We start from the raw sequence: 20,602 nt of genomic DNA, 5'->3' as shown, positions 1-20,602 counted from the left end.
TGTCCCAATGCCCACCTACCGCCCAGGAGCAATAGTGGGAGAAGCTGATTGGAGAAGCTATAGTTTTATATTACACTGTTTGCTTGATGAGTGGGGGGAAAAAACTGGTACACACAACAAAGACTGATTCTTTTAAAATGTTGAATTCATTAAAGCTCTTTTCAAAGTTTGTTCCCCTTATGGACTATTGGTCTTTTTCTAGAATGCTGAATGACCACCGTCATGTGTAGACTGTTTTAGGGAAACTGAAGGAAACCACTTCTCTCCGTGGATTGATAAGGCAGAGTGTTCGCTGACTCAAGCTTACTGTTCTGTACTGCATCAGCTCCCATGTGGTCTGCTAAAGACTAAGGTGCTGCTTGAGGCCGCCACTGTAAAAACAAACACCCACACAGAGCGCTGATAATCTGTGGAGCTAAACCAGCCATATCCTCAGGTTCATCTCCACTGCACCACCTACAATACAAACGTAACTAACGACCAAGACACCACACACAATAGTGCCATCAATGACCAACGCCACTGGGTTTCACTGTGTAATCATAACAGATTAAACATGGTGCTCTTTAAAAATGCTGAATACTGGCAATTTAGGAACTGTACTCGCATTAGTGAGTGTAAAACCATGGACTACACAAATATTGTCAGCACGTGATTGATGTAGGTGCATGTCTACATAACGAGGCCTTAAAGGATGCCTGACTTTTTATTTATTTAAAAAAATATATAATAATTACACCGTGTATGAATTTGGCTTAGATTTACATTTTGAGTGCTTGATATCAACATTGGGTTTATGCTGTCTACACACAGCAAATGTTATCTTGTAAGACAGAAAGTATACTTTACCTTACATTTTGGGTTCCATTTTTTGGGGGGGTTCATTAGTGGACATTGCTTGGTATTCAGTTATTTCGCTACAACCTGTTTCCCCCCCCCCTTTTTTTTATATAACACTTACGATTTGTTTGGTCCTTTCATGGAACACCCCTGACAGAAGTGCATTGGCTGATGTTTTAGTTGCTGACTGTCAATAATACAGAGACACTGGGTGCACATGTTTTGCAGTAAGGGATGTCCGGGTGGGTGAATTTTGTCCGGATGGGTGAACACATGGTTTTGACCTTGAACTTTGTTGGGTGGAAGGGTGGGTGGTTTTAGAAGCCATTCCTGATAAGTATTAAATTGTGCCATAGCTATATTATTCAGTTGCTGCTACTTTTTAACGAGATAGTCAAGATGCAAATGTAGGCTGGTCTCACATGTATTGCCAACATATCATGATTTTTCTTCCTGAATCAGGATCTTTTCCTAGTTTTGATTTCATTATTTTCTTTCTGCCTCTCTTCATTTCTTTGTTAGAGGCGCTCTTCTAAAGAGCCATAAAAAAAAAACATGTTCTGTACAGTATGTATCTAAAAGTATTTTTACTCTCATTTTATTTAAAGATTGAGCTCTGTCATCTTTAGGCCTAAATTGGAATACCCTTTGACATTAAGAGATTAACGCCCTGGTATGAACATTGAATATGACATGCATCATACACCCAAAAGCTATTATTCAGTTGCTGTGATGGAAGAGTTCACTCATCTCTAACCTACGTAGGTGCCAGGTGTGCAAGACCAGAACACAAACGTATAGAATATACCTCAGAAATGTACTAGAGATTTAGTCATTTGTCATACCCAATATAATCCAATTTTATGTATAGTATAATACACACCACACACACACATTTGTTTTGTACTTCAAATACTATTTATTGTAGACTACATGCTCTGTCTACAGACATGGGCTTTGCTATATAATCAACTAATCCAGTAGTGTGTGGTTGCGTCACCATTGGTTACCATATGTTAAATTGGATTATGTAATGTTCTTAGATAATTTTAGAACGGAATATAACATTCTAAAAACAACCTTGTTTTGATTAAAAGTGATTTAAAAATATATGTGTGTGTGTGTGTGGGGTATTGGTCTGTATGAGCATGCTAGAGTAGTGCATGGGAGATGTCTGTGTTATGCTGAAAACAGGCAGGATCTTGTCTAAGAGAGGAATACATTTATTTTTCTGTCTGTGGGTGATGTTGCAAGCAGAGGCTATCTTGTCTATGTGAATATAGTATTTGAGATGGAGGACCGACTCTGTCTGCCCATAATAGAGTAGCCGATAGTGTATGTTATGTTTGAGCAGAGAATTTTGTGTAAGGGAGAGGGAGACCGAACAGATTTTATCTGCGCATGTCTTGTTTGCATGTGTGTATGATGGAGAGATGGAGATTTGGACTCTGTATTTGTGATTGAGAGCTGGAGTGGGTGTGATTGAGAGCTGGAGTGGGTGTGTAGGTAGACGATTGAGGAAGCACCGCATTGTTCCTATTACCACCACCTCTTGCTTCCATTGTCTGCTGGAATGGAGGGTGTCGAAACTGATAGCAGCTTATAGACCAGTGGTCCTCACAGGGCAAACATTATTAAACTACTGTGTACAATAACATCTGTAAAACGTCTTTCAATCAAGGCTTTCATTAGATGTCTTCTATGTATCAACTTCAATGAAAGTAGAGCCAGAAAATCACACTGTATAGTTTGGTTAATACTTTAAATGTTTATTTTAATATGAAAATGTTCTTGTGCACATGTTACAGGTTGTAAAAGACCAGGTTTGCTTTTCCCAGATGGTGCATAATGTACTACGCTACTCTACCATACTATTTTCTCTCACTGGCTGTCACTGACCAACCAATGTTAAACAATTATATTGTGTTAACGTCAGTTCTGATTTTTGGCGGTAGGAATAGGAATCAAATGTCAAGCTAGATCAGGGATCATCAACTAAATTCAGCCACGGGCTGATTTTATTTTCTTTGGCTGAGGGTTGGGGGGCCAGAACATAATTACAAATCATTTGCAAACTGACTGCAAGAATTGTGTGTGTATATTTGACTAAAACAATTATTTCAAACATTGCTTACGATCACAGCTCTCTTATGCGTGGGAATACTTAGGAATAGATTTCCATTAAAATCACTTGGTGCGGATTTCCTGGTGTTTTTACAATCTTTTATGTCCAACAATGAAGATATATATTTTGAAATACTTGTTTTTTTTGCTCAGAACTTGGGCGGCCAAATAAAACCTCCCGTGGGACAAATTTGGACCGCGGGCTGCCAGTTGGGGATCCCTGAGCTAGATGTTTACATTTAATTTCTACATTTTTATGAGCGTTCACCTGTATTGTAGTGCTAAACCAGCACACACATTCATCCAGTTTTATGTATGTGATTAAAACACCGCCCATGGTGTTCCACTTGAGATGAAGGACGGATGGGAGTCAGTATGGAGTTCCTATGATGGGGACTTAGCACTGCACAACCCTGCCTTCCCTCCTACTAAGCATCCAACTCACTGGCGGTCACTATGGTACTGAACATCAGAGGTACATTCATCTGTAAGTACAGTCGTGGCCAGAAGTTTAGAGAATGACACAAGTATTAATTTTCACAGTTTGCTGCTTCAGTGTCTTAAGATATTTCTGTCAGATGTTACTATGGAATACTGAAGTATAATTACAAGCATTTCATAAGTGTCAAAGGCTTTTATTGACAATTACATGAAGCTGATGCAAAGAGTCAATATTTGCAGTGTTGACCCTTCTTTTTCAAGACCTCTGCAATCCGCCCTGGCATGCTGTCAACTAACTTCTGGGCCACATCCTGACTGATGGCAGCCCATTCTTACATAATCAATGCTTGGAGTTTGTCAGAATTTGTGGGTTTTCGTTTGTCCACCTGCCTCTTCAGGATTGACCACAAGTTCTCAATGAGATTAAGGTCTGGGGAGTTTCCTGGCCATGGACCCAAAATATCAATGTTTTGTTCCCCGAGCCACTTAGTTATCACTTTTGCCTTATGGCAAGGTGCTCCATCATGCTGGAAAAGGCATTGTTCATCACCAAACTGTTCCTGGATGGTTGGGAGAAGTTGCTCTCTGAAGATGTGTTGGTACCATTCTTTATTCATGGCTGTGTTCTTAGGTAAAATTGTGAGTGAGCCCACTCCATTGGCTGAGAAGCAACCCCACACATGAATGGTCTCAGGATGCTTTACTGTTGGCATGACACAGGATTGATGGTAGCGCTCACCTTGTCTTCTCCGCACAGACAAGATTCATCAGACAAGATGACTTTATCCCAGTCCTCAGCAGTCCAATCCCTGTACCTTTTTGCAGAATATCAGTCTGTCCCTGATGTTTTTCCTGGAGAGAACTGGCTTCTTTGCTGCCCTTCTTGACACCAGGCCATCCTCCAAAAAGTCTTAGTCTCACTGTGTGTGCAGATACTCACACCTGCCTGCTGCCATTCCTGAGCAAACTCTACTGGTGGTGCCCTGATCCCGCAGCTGAATCAACTTTAGGAGACGTCCTGGCGCTTGCTGGACTTTCTTGGGCGTCCTGAAGCCTTCTTCACGCGTTTCCTTGCAGGTAACCGCTCTCCTTGAAGTTCTTGATGATCTGATATATGGTTGATTTAGGTGCAATCTTACTGGCAGCAATATCCTTGCCTGTGAAGCCCTTTTTGTGCAAAGCAATGATGACGGCATGTGTTTCCTTGCAGGTAACCATGGTTGACAGAGGAAGAACAATGATTCCAAGCACCACCCTCCTTTTTGAAGCTTCCAGTCTGTATTCGAACACAATCAGCATGACAAAGTGATCTCCAGCCTTGTCCTCGTCAACACTCACACCTGTGTTAACAAGAAAATCACTGACATGATGTCAGCTGGTCCTTTTGTGGCAGGGCTGAAATGCAGTGGAAATGTTTTTGGGGGGGGATTCAGTTCATTTGCATGGTAAAGAGGGACTTTGCAATTAATTGCAATTCATCTGATCACTCTTCATAACATTCTGGAGTATATGCAAATTGCCATCATACAAACTGAGGAAGCAGACTTTGTGAAAATGAATATTTGTGTCATTCTCAACTTTTGCCCAGGACTGTACACAACAAACATTCTGAGACTCAATCATCGGATCATTGTATCCTATAAATCTTTATGTACAGTAAAGTCATTTAATCCGGAATATATTTATTCTCAATGTACTGCATGACATTCTGCATATCATGCTCTGACCCAGGGTGGCAGGAGGATGATGTTATACTCCAGGCAGCTGTGCTGGTTTTCAAGGCAAAAATATTAGCTTGTTTTTCCCAAAATATATTTTCATGAGGACTTTTAATGGGTTTCAGTACTGGCAGGCAGGCCGCATTCTTTGAGCCCTCTGCCGTTCTGAATGTAGTAAGCTGACTGGATTCAAGAACCCACTAATATGTTTGAGGCAATCTAGGGCAACAATGATTACATTGTACAGCAATTGTAGAAGACAGAACTAGTCAGGTACAATATTTAAATTAATATAATTTCATATATTTTCCATTCATTATTTCACACATACTGTGCATTCGTAAAGTATTCAGACCCTTTGACTTTTTCAACATTTTGTTAGGTTGCAGCCTTATTCTAAAATTGATTAAATAGTTTTTTCCCCTTATCAATCTACACACAATACCCCATAGTAACAAAGAAAAAAAAACATTACAAATACATTTACATAAGTATTCAGACCCTTTTACTCAGTACATTGTTGAAGCACCTTTTGGCAGCGATCACAACCGCAAGTCTTCTTGGGTATGACGCTACAAGCTTGGCACACCTGTATTTGGGGAGTTTCTTTCATTCTTCGCTGCAGATCCTCTTAAGCTCTGTCAGGTTGGAGGGGGAGCGTTGCTGCTCAGCTATTTTCAGCTCTCCAGAGATGTTCGATCAGGTTCAAGTCCGGGCTCTGGCTGGGCCACTCAAGGACATTGAGACTTGTCCCGAAGCCACTCCAGCGTTGTCTTGGCTGTGTGCTTAGGGTTGCTGTCCTATTGGAAGGTAAATCTTCGCCCCAGTCTGAGGTTCTTGAGAGCTCTGGGGCAGGTTGTCATCAAGGAGCTCTCTGTACTTTGCTCCGTTCATCTTTGCCTCAATGCAGACTAGTCTCCCTGTCGCGGAAAAACATCCACACAGCATGATGCTGCCACCACCATGCTTCACCATATGTGCCAGGTTTCCTCCAGAAGTGACGCTTGACATTCAGGCCAAATAGTTCAATCTTGGTTTCCTAAGACAAGAGAGTCTCTTGTTTCTCATGGTCAGAGTCCTTTAGGTGCCTTATGACAAACCAAGGGTGCCTTTTACTGAGGAGTGGCTTCTGTCTGACCACTCTACTATAAAGGCCTGATTTGGTGAAGTGCTGCAGAGACTGTTGTCCTTCTGGAAGGTTATTCCATCTCCACAGAAGAACTCTGGAGCTCTGTCAGAGTGACCATCGGGTTCTTGGTCACCTCCCTGACCAAGGCGCTTCTCCCCCGATTGCTCAGTTTGGCCGGGCAGCCAGCTCTAGGAAGAGTCTTGGGGGACCTTCAACAGTGCACAATTGTTCTTCCCCAGATCTGTGCCTCGACACAATTTGCCACAGGTGGACTCATCAAGTTGTAGAAACATCTCAAGGATGATCAATGGAAACAGGATGCACCTGAGCTCAATTTTGAGTCTCATAGCAAAGGGTCTGAATACTAATGTAAATAAGGTATTTCTGTTTTTTATTTGTTACATTTTCTAAACCTGTGTTCGCTTTGTCATTATGGGTTATTCAATTTGAGAATAAGGCTGTAACGTATAAAAATGTGGAAAAAGGGAAGGGGTCTTTTATACTTTCTGAAGGCACTGTATATATTGGGAAAATGGTGTATTTGGAAAAACAGATGTTGCGGACACCAACGTCTTGCTTCTAGACAAGCTAAATACCTCCTTCACCTGCTACCAAGGACTGTGGGCTCTTCTCCGTGGCCGACGTGAGTAAGACATTTTAAGCGTGTTAACCCTCGCAAGGCTGCCAGCCCAGATGGCATCCCTAGCCGCGTCCTCAGAGCATGCGCACACCAGCTGGCTGGTGTGTTTACGGACATATTCAATCTCTCCCTAACCCAGTCTACTGTCCCCAGATGCTTCAAGATGGCCACCGTTGTTCCTGTACCCAAGAAAGCAAAGGTAACTGAACTAAATGACTGCCGCCCCGTAGCACTCACGTCTGTCATGAAGTTCTTTGAGAGACTAGTCAAGGATCATATCACCACTTTTTACCTGACACCCTAGATCTAATTCAATTTGCTTACCGCCCCAATAGATCCACAGACTATGCAATTGCACTGCACACTGCCCTATCCCATCTGGACAAGAGGAATACCCATGTAAGAATGCTGTTCATTGACTATAGCTCAGCATTCAACACCATAGTACTCTCCAAGCTTATCATTAAGCTGGAGGCCCTGAACTTCGGCCTTTGCAACTGGGTCCTGGACTTGCTGATGGGCCGCCCCCAGGTGGTGACGGTAGGAAAAAACACCTCTGTTTTAATGGCTAACTCCAAATGAGCTTTTCCAAAGTTGTTCATATATTATAGCGATTAGTCCTTTTGGGAGACCAAGGGTTAGGCAGTTGGGTTTCCCAAGGGACACCATAGGCCAGCATAGCTGACCTAAATGGTAAATAAAGAAAAAAGGACTGTCTTAAATCATGGAATGTTCTCAAACCATTGCTGTCCATGATATCGTCAAGGGTATACGGATTCCACATTTTGGACCATTTGGGGGGGGATACAAAAGGCCACCCTTCAGATCACAAGGCATTATCGTGAAAATTTGGAGTCTGGCCATGTCATTTTAATTCCCAGTTACATTGTTTTTCAAGTGTTTTTTTGTTGTTGAGCACAGCCTACCAGTTTGTCATGACTTATGTCCTTCATAAGCCAGTGGAAAAGAGTGACAATGTGATGGGAGGAATAGCCTACTACTCACATTGATTGATGCGCTATACACTATGTTGATTGACAGGAGAACTTAATCGTATAGTCTTTGTCCATTTCTGATTAATTAATATGCATTAAACATAGGCCCCCTCCTGTACTCCCTGTTCACCCATGACTGCTTGGCCATGCACACCTCCAACTCAATCATCAAGTTTGCAGACCACACAACAGTAGTAGACTTGATTACCAACAACAAGACAGCCTACAGGGAGGAGATGAGGGCACTCAGCAAAACAACCTCTCACTCAACGTCAACAAAACAAAGGAGATGAGAGTTAACTTCAGGAAACAGCTGAGGGAGCAGCCCCCTATCCACATCAACGGGACAGCAGTGGAGAAGGTGGAAAGCACAACAGTGCCTCTTCAACCTCAGGAGGCTAAAGAAATTTGCCTTGTCACCTAAAACCCTCAAACTTTTACATATGCACAATTGAGAACATCCTGTCGGGCTGCATCACTGCCTGATACGGCTCTGCAGAGGGTGGTGCGGTCTGCACAACGCATCACCGGGGTCAAACTACCTGCCCTCCAGGACAGCTACAGCTCCCGATGTCATAGGAAGGCCAAAAAGATCATCAAAGACAACAACCACCCGATCCATTGCTTGTTCACCCCGTTAAAACCCAAAAGGTGAGATCAGTACAGGTGCATCAAAGCTGGACTGAGATACTGAAAAACAGCTTCTAGCTCAAGGCCATCAGACTGTTAAACAGCCATCACTAACACAGAGAGGCTGCTGCCAACATACAGACTTGAAATCATTGGCCACTTTAATAAATGGATCACTAGTCACTTTAATAATGCCACTTTAATAATGTTTACATATCTTGCATTACTCATCTCATATGTATATACTGTGTTTTATACCAACTATGCAGCTCTGGCATTGCTCATCTATGTATATACTGTGTTTTATACCAACTATGCAGCTCTGGCATTGCTCATCTATGTATATACTGTGTTTTATACCAACTATGCAGCTATGGCATTGCTCATCTATGTGTATACTGTTTTATACCAACTATGCCGCTCTGGCATTGCTCATCTATGTATATATATATACTGTGTTTTATACCAACTATGCAGCTCTGGCATTGCTCATCTATGTATATATATACTGTGTTTTATACCAACTATGCAGCTCTGGCATTGCTCATCTATGTATATATATATACTGTGTTTTATACCAACTATGCAGCTCTGGCATTGCTCATCTATGTATATATATACTGTGTTTTATACCAACTATGCAGCTCTGGCATTGCTCATCTATGTATATATATACTGTGTTTTATACCAACTATGCAGCTCTGGCATTGCTCATCTATATATATATATATATATATATATATATATACTGTGTTTTTTTATACCAACTATGCAGCTATGGCATTGCTCATCTATGTGTATATACTGTGTTTTTATACCAACTATGCAGCTCTGGCATTGCTCATATATGTATATATTCTTATTCCATTCCTTAGATTTGTGTATTAGGTCATTGTTAGATATTAATGCACTGTGTTTGCTACATTCACAATAACATCTGTTAACCATGTGACCAATTTGATTTGAAATAACATTCTCCTGGCAGATCCCTTTTTAAGTGTGTGTATAGACAAATAAAGAGGTTCTGTAACCATTTTTTTGACAGACCCTGTAAGGAAAGCCTACCACGTCTTGGTTCCAGTAACTGATGTAATAGCATGGACAGCTTGGTTCAGCCCAGGAGCTGAAGATTAAATTTTAAGGCACAGTGAAAGCTAGGTACCTGCCCATGACCGTGAAAGCGCAAATAGTGATGGATGCAATTGCCATGCAGTTGCGCTCCGACAGTCAAATTTACATTTGCAAATGCTTAACACATCCGTATTGACAAAACGAGTCATGTGACGACCATGAAGATGGCGCATCTTACAGTATATAGCAGTTTTCTGAAAATGTCTTGCCCCTCAATACCAGTTTGGACCGGCGGACAATATCACGAGTGTTAATTATCGTCTGACTCAACCCAATCGCCGGGACCCGATATCACGGCGTTGTTGATAATTGGGAATCCGACTTGGTAATGAACCACAGGCTAATGACTAACCGGGAAATACATAAATAAACCGTAAAAAACAACAACTTGGCCGTTCCTATGGAGATGCTGCTGCAATAATAGCGTTTGGAGATTTAGATTACCGTGTGTGTTGGGTAGGTGGACACCGAGACTGCATCTTGTGTGACTAGGAGACTCAGCGAGCAGAGCAGACCGGGAGATAAAGGAACCGCGGGCGAAGACATTGGTGGTCCATTTTATGTTGTTGCCTATAATAGCCTATATTTCTAACGAGATGTAGCCTAGTCCGTTCGATACATAAAGAGCCGGGGATATTCCTATAGCTTTCATTTAGCCAAATCCTCCCACGATATCGACAGAATGAGGCTTGGTCTCCAGGTGGGAAAATAACAAAAATCCCAAGATGTGGATACCGACAGAGGAGGAAAAAATCGGAGTTGGTGAGTCCATTCAGTATTTATCTGTCTATTTGTGTTCAATTTGATTTACTTTTCTCATTCAAAATGGATTATTTTCTTATGAAGAAGCGTTGTGACGATCACAGCTTCGGATTTGATCTCATGTTTGGTCATACAGGTTATTATATGCTACTGTAGGGTATTCGCATCTAACAGTCACAATGTCTCGTGTTTTAAATTCCTGTAATGAGGCTATAGCTTACAAAACACAGTCTATCAGCTGTGCTTAATGGCTGAGGATAACCTGACAATAAGAAAAGGTAAAATATAGGTTATTGCGTGGGATGATATAGCCTAGTATAGGCATGCTACCTCTGTATGCCTGTATCACCAGTGGCCATCCATAACCTTACTGTAGGACTGGGTTTATCATTCATTCATACTAGGATACATTGTATGTTTTGAAAATGCGTCAATAAGTGTTCAGATAGGCATTGAAGAGCATCAGAACCTATCTGAAAAGGCATTCGACTGGAAACCACGAGGGGGCAATGGGATAGCGTTATGCCAACAGGTGTAGCCTAGAGTCTTGAGAATGCGCATGCTTACCTGTCGGTATTTGTAACACAGCGCCACGACTACTTCGCTACTACTACCACCATCTGATCTCCAACCACTATGTCATAATGCTCAAGCCGAATCATTGTGGAAAGGTCTAGTAGCCCCAGAGGTAATGGGTCATTTATATCAGGAGTATTGGAACTATCTGCAAAATGTTCCTGGCGATTTGAATGAGTCATGTTGAATCAGTTCGCTCAGAACACACACACACACTGCATTGCTTGTTGTAGTATAGGTTCGACAAATACCCAGACTCCAGAACTATTGATTGGTGTTCAACAAAGAGAAGCCACTGATTTGCCATTGCTGGAGGACGGGAGAGAAGCAAGTTTGATGAGAGCACACAGTGTACTGTACCTTTTGATTCAACCAGCCATCCTTTTCGTTTCGCTGTCCGTGGTGCTGAAAATTATGCTTCAACCAACCTCTGGCCCGCGTGTCGCTGTCCAGGGTGCTGAAACGCAGAACGTAGCGCATTTAGACCAGCGTTTGTCAATTCCGGTGGCACAATTTTGTAAGCGCAACATTGCAGTGCACACACCTGATTCAACTAATCAACTAATAGTCACGTGTGTTAGTGGTGGTTAGAACAAAATGTGAAACCCTATACGTAGGCCCACGAATTGAAAAACACCGACGTAGGCTACAGCCAGAGGCATAGGACTGCACACTGTTAGAAGACCAGCCGTGTCCATTTTGCTCTACTACTCAGAATTTTGCCAGAGTATACAAAAGCCACATCATATCAGATTTGTGGGCTGCTGCTAAGGTTTGATGCTTGATATTTGAAGCTGTCCTTGTGAAAACCATGTCCCATGTTGAAAGCTACAAACTGACATTGAGTTTTCAATTTTGATTGGAAGAATCTACTTGGAATCTATGACTATTGCATTTGGGACACATTTCTTCATCCACCTAATGGTCAGGATTGGGGCAATTGTATCTGTTCCTAGATCAGTGTTAGGGGCAACTTCTACTATACAGTTTAAAACGAAGTACAGTATCTGATCCTAGATCAGTTTTAGGGGTAACCTCTACCATACTGTCTAAAACGAAGTACAGTATCTGATCCTAGATCAGTTTTAGGGGTAACCTCTACCATACTGTCTAAAAGCTGCTGTACTGTTCTCTGTGGGCCTCATTCCTCCCATCTTATCTTAATGGGCTCAGGCTAACAAAGAAAAATGTAGAACCCACATAATGAAAAGTCTCCTTTTAGAAAACCATTTGTTTCCTTGTTATTTTTTTTATTGGACATAATGCGTCTCTGTGAATGTCTTCGTCACTATACAGTATCTCACCCCTGTGTCCTCTTCCCACAACTTAGCAGGTGATTTTCAGGTTGTTCCAACAGTTGTATCTGGTGGTAGTGAGGTGATATGGTAGTTAGCTATAGCTGTACACATGACTGTATTCACTTCTCACTCTGGTTCAGAAACATCTGCCCCTCATGTGGCTCTGACATTGGCATGCCCTTGCACCTCCACATGCAACGGCTCAAGTGCAACTCAATATAAAAATAAGTTGAAGTCGGAAATGTACATACACTTCAGCCAAATACGTATAAACTCAGTTTTTCACAATTCCTGACATTTAATCCTAGTAAAACAATCCCTGTCTTAGGTCAGTTAGGATCACCACTTTATTTTAAGGATGTGAAATGTCAGAATAATAGTAGAATGATTTATTTCAGCTTTTATTTCTTTCATCACATTCCCAGAGAAGTTTACATACACTCAATTAGTATTTGGTAGCATTGACTTTAAATTGTTTAACTTGGGTCAAACATTTCTGGTAGCCTTCAACGAGCTTCCCACAATAAGTTGGTGACTTTTGGCCCATTCCTCCTGACAGAGCTGGTGTAACTGAGTCAGGTTTGTAGGCCTCCGTGCTCGGACACACTTTTTCAGTTCTGCCTACAAATTTGCTATAGGATTGAGGTCAGGGCTCTGTGATGGCACTCCAATACCTTGACTTGGTTGTCCTTAAGCTATTTTGACACAACTTTGGAAGTATGCTTGGGGTCATTATCCATTTGGAAGACTCATTTGCGACCAAGCTTTAACTTCCTGACTGATGTCTTGATGTTGCTTCAATATATCCACATCATTTTTCTTCCTCATGATACCATCTATTTTGGGAAGTGCACCAATTCCTCCTGCAGCAAAGCACCCCCCACAACATGATGCTGCCACCCCCGTGCTTCACGGTTGGGATGGTGTTCTTCGGTTTGTAAGCCTCCCCCTTTTTCCTCCAAACATAACGATGGTCATTATGGCCAAACAGTTCTATTTTTGTTTCATCAGACCAGAGGACATTTTTCCAAAAAGTACGATCTTTGTCCCCATGTGCAGTTGCAAACCGTGGTCTGGCTTTTTTATGGCGGTTTTGGAGCAGTGCAAGAGCCGCTTCCTTGCGGTTTTGGAGCCACTTCCTTGCCGAGCGGCTTTTCAGGTTATGTCGATATAGGACTCGTTTTACTGTGGATATAGATACTTTTGTACCCGTTTCCTCCAGCATCTTCACAAGGTCCTTTGCTGCTGTTCTGGGATTGATTTGCACTTTTTGCACCAAAGTACGTTAATTTCTAGGAGACAGAATGCGTCTCCTTCCTGAGTGGTATGATGGCTGCGTGGTCCCATGGTGTTTATACTTGCGTACTATTGTTTGTACAGATGAACATGGCACCTTCAGGCATTTGGAAATTGCTCCCAAGGATGAACCAGACTTGTGGAGGTCTACAATTATTTTTCTGAGGTCTTGGCTGATTTCTTTTGATTTTTCCAAGATGTCAAGCAAAGAGGCACTGAGTTTGAAGGTAGGCTTTGAAATACATCCACAGGTACACCTCCAATTGACTCAAATGATGTCAGTTAGCCTATCGGAAGCTTCTAAAGCAATGACATCATTTTCTGGAATTTTCCAAGCTGTTTAAAGGCACAGTTAATTTACTGTATGTTAACTTCTGACCCACTGGAATTGTGATACAGTGAAATAATCTGTCTGTAAACAATTGTTGGAAAATTACTTGTGTCATGCACAAAGTAGATGTCCTAACCGACTTGCCAAAACTATAGTTTGTTAACAAGAAATTTGTGGAGTGATTTGAAAAACGAGTTTTAATGACTCCAACCTGACTGTATGTAAACCTCCGACTTCAACTGTGAATTAGAAAGTCATGGCAATTTGAAGCTTTGACATCTTGGATAATAATATGAATGGACAGCCATACTTACATAAAGCAGGACATCCAGCTAATGTCCATTTGGTAGGGGGATTACAGCGTTTGGTGTACTCTAAGCACCATTTCTTAATGGTTTTAACCCGCTGAGGACACAACCACTCATCACCTCCTTTGCTGCAGGTTGTTAAACAGAACTTGAGTAAAAATGCTTCTGGAATCAATGGGATTTCTGCTCTCATCAGTAGAAAGTTCAGCGTTAGTCCAATATGGCCTATTTTTAAACATTTGTGTGTTGCGTGCGTCTGTATGTAGGTGGGTGGCATGTGTGTCTGTTGGCATCTGTGTATGTGTGTTTGCGGGAGTGTTTGCTCTTTCGAAATGTAAGAAAAGGTAACGTGGTCATCAAGTAGTCATGTGATCTCCGCTGCAGATGGGTGCCATACTCACTCAGACAGCTGTGGCTGCTGTTCTGAAATCAGATCTGACAAAAGCACTCGGGCACTCGTGTGGCAGAAGTCCTAAGGTTAGCAGGACCTGAGAACAGCCCAGTGATGCGGTGTGTGTCTGAGTGAGCGTGCATTCAGGTCATGCTGAACAGCATGACTCATTGGGCCAAACAGAAAAGGCTCTTGTGTCATTTTTTACTTTGCCATTTGAGTATCTAGGACAGGGTTACTGAATCTAGGAGAGAAGCAGGACCTCCGGGGTCTGCATGCTTAGTCACAATGCATTACTGGAATGGCTAAAGGAACTAATCTGTGATGCGCTTCACTGGGATCACCAGCCCTACCAGTAATGTTTTGGTTTGGCTCTAAAAGCATCCAGGAAGTGTTTATTCAATACAGTGCTTAAATAATTTTAAAACAATCACAGATTTAAGAATGAACTGCATACAGTGGTCAAAAAGGGTAAGACGCATTGTACATCAGTAATGTGATGTCCTTCAAGACATTTATTTCTCTGTAGTTTTAGATGATCCTGCAAGTAAAGATGCCGCAGTTTAAAGGGATAGTTCACCCATGTTACAAAATGACACATTGGTTTCATTACCCGGCAAGCTTTCAATGGACAAGGTATGACAGCAATCTATGCTTTGGTTAAGTTTCCCTGGCACTGTTTCCAGTCATGGGACCAATATTAGCATTTTTTGCGCATCATGTCCAAATGATCTGAAAACATCTATAATTGATTGTGAAGCTCAACAAAGTCACTTATAAATGATTTCATTTGATGCGTGAAAGTTGCTGATATCGTCCCGTGACTTGAATGGGATTTGTCTTTTTTTTTTATTTGTGTGAACTGTCCCTTTAACATCCATCTGTTAGTATACTCCTTTCTGTACATTCTTTATGGTACCATAAAACCTCCTCAGAAACGATGCCCACCCTCGGTGTACTGTTGTTATGCTGTCCCTGTCAACATAATTACTATGTAAATACATTGCTTTTGCTTCAGTTCGTGTGAAGTTGGCCCAAAAAGTGATGTAGTGTTGCATTTAGTCTTGTTGGTGGGGTTTGATGCTTGCTGCCCTTTACACTGCCCTTCAGGGCATAGTACAGTACAATCTAGTACAGTATGTCTGTCTCTCAGCTTTGTTTTCCTGACCATGTGTGCCTTCTGTCTGCTAAATGTTTCCATCAGCACAGAATCAAAACTGAACTGAGAGAACAGTAACCTACCTACCTCCATGTTCAATTAAGCGGTATTTACAATGAGTGATGTGTATGTCTGTGGTGAAAGAATAGATAGATCATTCTTGGATGACTGTGACTTCAGTCTGGAGTTCATTATCTTATCGCCAGAGAAACTACTTTGATTTTCATTTTAATGAATAGTTCTATAAATCAATTTTTTTCCACATTGTGGCATTTTGATGACCATACAAATTGGTGCATAGTAATGATAATTTTGTGTGCTGTGCATATTTTAGCGAGGCTATTTGCATGGTTGATTTAGCCTGGGGACTGAGAGAGTGACACACACTGTAAAGACCTGGGTTAAATAGATAAAGGCAACCATACAAATGGCTTTGTAGAAATCCATGTGATATAAAAGTGAACAATGTAAACACTGTTTTAAAAAGCAAGGACCAATTCAACTGAGCTTGTTTTCTCTTGTTCACTTTACAAACCTAACAAAGGATGACTGATAGGAGCCTGTAACTCCACAACATTGGCTTACTAATTTACAAAGCAACACTGACTTAACCTTGATCTCTGTCTTCTGTGTAGTCAAGGCTCTTTCTCTGTGTGGGTGGGTGTGTGTAAGTAAGTCTCTTTCTCTCTGTTGGTGTGGGTGGTTGGGTGGGTTTGTCTGTGTGGCCCTTTTCTCTGTTTTCACACTGCAGGGAGCACAAAACTGCAGCATCTGCCTACCATCATCGTGCATTGTTATGTGGGCCCACAGAAACTGCCGTTGCCTTTTTAAAAAATGGCTTTGGCTGAATCTCTGCAAAAATAAGCTTCATCGGAATTCCAAAGTTGAGGAATTAGGAGCAACTTCCTAACACATTTATGCCATATTCAGACTTCATTGCTATCGTAAGCAGGCTCATCAACTAACATCAGTTTGTTGCAAATCAGCAACCGTGGCACTTCATGCAACCTAATACTCTAACGTAGTTCATACAATTTTCCTTTTGCCCATTTAGATATTACTCTCACTTCACTACTTTTACTGTACATTTTTGTCTTGGTTTGTTTTCCGATGAGTGAGCACAGCCATTACTGTTGGTTATTATTTTACTCACACCAGTTGTTGATTAAGATTGTGAAAATGCTTCTGCCAAGTCTAATTTATCACACACTCTAATGTATCTTTACTCACACATCAACATTTTCAGTTTGTATCTGAACTCTGGCTGAACTCAACTGTTGTTGTTCACTCCCTGTATTGCTGCATTGCTGTGTACAGTAACTGTACTGTTGGGGTCGTGATGGGCACCACCCCAGTAGGCCTATGAGAGAAAGATGGATAGATGGAAAAGGAAGTGAGTTCAACACTTTTTAGTAATGCAGATTTGTTTGTTTGTTTCTGGGTTTGCGTCTCAAATGACACCCAATTCCCTATATTGTGCATTACTTTTGTGGCACAATATGGGAAATAGTGATGTAATTGGAGATGAAACATGGATCAAGATTTCAGCAAGGGAAATCTTCAAATCCAAGTAAAGAGCAGTGTCAACAGAGCCTGTGAAATAGAACCTAGTGTAACAGTCCCATCTTGTTCTGACATGGGCACTCTGCTGAGGGTCTCATAATGGTTCCAGTGTAATTAAGCAACTTAAGTGAACTAGGGGACATTAAAAGACGAGGACTTTCAAGTAGAGAATGTTTAGGCCATGTTGGTAATAGATCTGAAGCAGAGTTAGAGAAGGTGACAAGAAGATCCCTCTTCAAGTCTTTCTCTCTTGTCACTTAGATGGTTATATGTTCAGATTATCTCTCCATCTGATCTATGCCCTGTGCTTGTTATTTGGACCCTGTGCGCAGCAGCAACACATCTATATTCCTGCCATTTTAAAATGCCCAGATCCCTGCAGCAGTTATACAGTGAAGAAAGCCCTACAGTTTTATAGATGATCTGTTGCCATAGCTACCGTAGCAGAGGAACTAAGTGCTCGTTTCCCACAAACCGAACAAGTGCTCTGGCCTCTCCCTTCTCCCCTCCCCCCCGCTCATTGGGTCCCCTGACTGGGTCATTAGCATAATGACTCACACAGAACTCTCCTCCAAGGGCCACCATTTGTGGGTTTTGGAATCGTGAATGGAGCCCTGTCGTCGCCAAACAAGTTTGCCTTGTACTGAGGCCTGTAGACATTACATCTCTGTTCTGCTGTTAAGTTACTCTGCTACTCGACTGATGCACCATTAAGAGGTATTAAAGGTAGTACTCTATAGTACGGGTCTCCTGAAGATGATGTACCATTAAGAGGTATTAAAGGTAGTACTCTATAGTATCTCCTGAAGATGGCGCTAATGCATCTTAATCATGTTCTCTGAGTCACAGTATTTGATTCAGCCAGCAGTACTCTGCATACTTTAAAGGGCATTGGTTGAATTTATGCTGCAGTGAGAACAGACAGTTCAGTTCAGCATTGAAGAGTTATGCAAAGATATGATGCAGGAGCGTTTACCCCTACTATTTAGCAGCAGAATGTGTGTTGTGTGTGCTGTTTGTAGGGTCTGTATTTTGGAGACTTAACTTAACATTGCATTAAAGTCAGGACTGCTTAAGAATCAATTGCCTTTTTAAAATGCCTACACACTTCAGGGAGGGGAGCCTGTTTACAGTTGGTTGAGCTGGGGCTCCTTTGCGAGAACTTGTTTAGATGTTTGCAGGAAACGGCTTATTAAAAAAGCTGTGATAACAGCTCGGCGACAAACCAAAACACATGCTGTTTGAAAACATGACTGATGGGGAGGGATGCACCTTGTGGAAAGTAACACAAGGATAAAGCCAAGGACAGAGTATCTCATCCTTAGGCTGGGTACTTGACTGTTTCTGTTTACAGGAAAGGGATGTAATGATGAGCAGAGCTTTGAGTAATCTATTCACTGAATAAACAATATCATAAAAAACAAACACATTGGCTAAAACAGAAACAGACATAACCTCATGAAGTTAACAATGTTTACCATTTTTTTTTTCTTCTCTCAGTTATTTGTAACTTCCGGGGCTCAGTATGTCAGGCCCTGGTTCTGGAGATAGGAGAGACTGTGCAGATCCTGGAGAAGAGTGAAGGTAAGAGCTGCTGAATAACAGTTTATAGAGACTAACATTGTATAGTATACTCATTTTACCTTCATCTAAAAAAAGCATTTTGTGGTTTGTGCGCGTGTGCGTGTGCGTGCGTGTGTGTGTGTGTGTGTGTGTAGACATATCAACCAGCTGAACAGGGACTATAAATCTTTGGTTTCTCTTTAGGCTGGTACAGAGGGTTTTCCACCAAGAAGCCTTCAATCAAGGTAAACATATCAGCCTTTTCTTTTAGAATCACACTTTACATTCCCTGCTTGTATTGAGAGTGGTCCTGTTAGACCAGACAGCTATCAGCCACTGTTTGTTTGAAGCTATTTATTCACAGCAAAGTGATTCCTCATGCAACCCCAGCATGACAACACTAAGAAAAGTAAGCATGTGTGGGCACCGCAATTAGTATGTGTTAGGTGCAATCTACCATATTTTTCTTTCCTCTCTGTGTGGCAGAGAATGCAATGCACACTTTGGATTTCTGGAGGTGTTGTATTGGATGAGTAGCGGTACATATACAATAAGAGTTAGACCATTTATTTGATCAGTTCACCTTCCACACCCACACATACATACTGATGGATCCTCTGTGGTAAATAGTGTTTTACCGCTCACACAGAGGCCTACAATGTGGCACTGTGTTTACTGTACACTTCATCTTGCTTCCAATGGGAGAATACGTTGGAGCTTGCATCATAAGATAAAAGCATGAAACCATTTGTGTTGAGAGAGAGAGAGAGAGACACCGACCCATCCACCCACCCACAATCAGGCGTCTCCTGCTAGTACATTCCCTCCAGAGAGCCTGCTCAGGCTGCTGTTCTGACATGCATTTCCATGTAAACTGGCAAACCTCTCCTCCAGGTAGAGCTCCATTAACACAAGGTCTCAAAAGGTACAGTAAGAAAAACATGTGTCCTAGCTTTTATACTGTGCCAAGATGCACAGAAATACAACAATACATCACGAAACGACAAACATGGTTTCTTTTCGATTTTGATTCGATTACTAAGTGTGCAGGTATTCATCTTCATTTTTTTATGCTATTATTAGTACCTGCCTGCACCTGTGGAAGTTTGTTGGATGTGTACGTACACTATGTTTGAACTAAATAGGTACAGAACCTCCAGGCAATGTTCCACTATAGCTGCTGCCATCGATATGTTCTGCACTGCAGTACGTTTATTATATATTACAGACGCATCCACTTCCGATCCAATCAATTGTTCAGTAAACCATGTTAATAACTGTACCTGTTTCTCCGGCTTCATGTTCCAAATCAAAATGTCTGACACATGATACCAATCACTCAGTATCTTTTTATAAAAAACATTTAAAACCCCCTTTTTCTCCCCAATTTCGATCTTGTCTCTTCGTTGCAACTCCCAAACGGGCTCGGGAGTCGAAGGTCGAGTCATGTTTCCTCTGAAACATGACGCGCCAAACTGCGCCTCTAAACACCCGCCTGCTTAACCCGGAAGTCAGCTGCACTAATGTGTCGGAGTAAACACCGTTCACCTGACGACCGAGGTCAGCCTGCAGGCGCCCGGCCCACAACAAGGATTCACTAGAGCACAATGAGCCAAGTAAAGCCCCCCCCCAACCCTCCCCTCATCCGGACGACGCTGGGCCAATTGTGCGCCACCCTATGGGACTCCCGATCACGGCCGGTTGTGA

General features: G+C 41.9%; 2 protein-coding genes across 2 annotated transcripts in view; both read left to right on the top strand.

Moving 5' to 3' along the window:
- Positions 1-1,948, top strand: part of LOC115166395 (DDB1- and CUL4-associated factor 1-like) — a gene marked incomplete in the record, with an annotated part of 13,849 nt that extends 11,901 nt beyond the window's left edge. Inside the window, 1 exon segment of the mRNA XM_029720300.1 lies at positions 1-1,948.
- Positions 1,949-10,373: 8,425 nt separating this feature from the next.
- The window catches only part of LOC115166312 (dedicator of cytokinesis protein 3-like), a 69,567-nt gene continuing 59,338 nt past the window's right edge, over positions 10,374-20,602 (top strand). Inside the window, 3 exon segments of the mRNA XM_029720216.1 lie at positions 10,374-10,410; positions 18,833-18,916; positions 19,100-19,140. Of these exon segments, the coding sequence (XP_029576076.1) occupies positions 10,374-10,410; positions 18,833-18,916; positions 19,100-19,140 (162 nt within the window).

The sequence above is a fragment of the Salmo trutta genome, chromosome 28, assembly GCF_901001165.1.
Source record: "Salmo trutta chromosome 28, fSalTru1.1, whole genome shotgun sequence".
Lineage (NCBI taxonomy): Eukaryota > Metazoa > Chordata > Actinopteri > Salmoniformes > Salmonidae > Salmo > Salmo trutta.
Note: the sequence above shows the minus strand (reverse complement) of the source record. Positions and strands in the feature narration are given on the sequence as shown.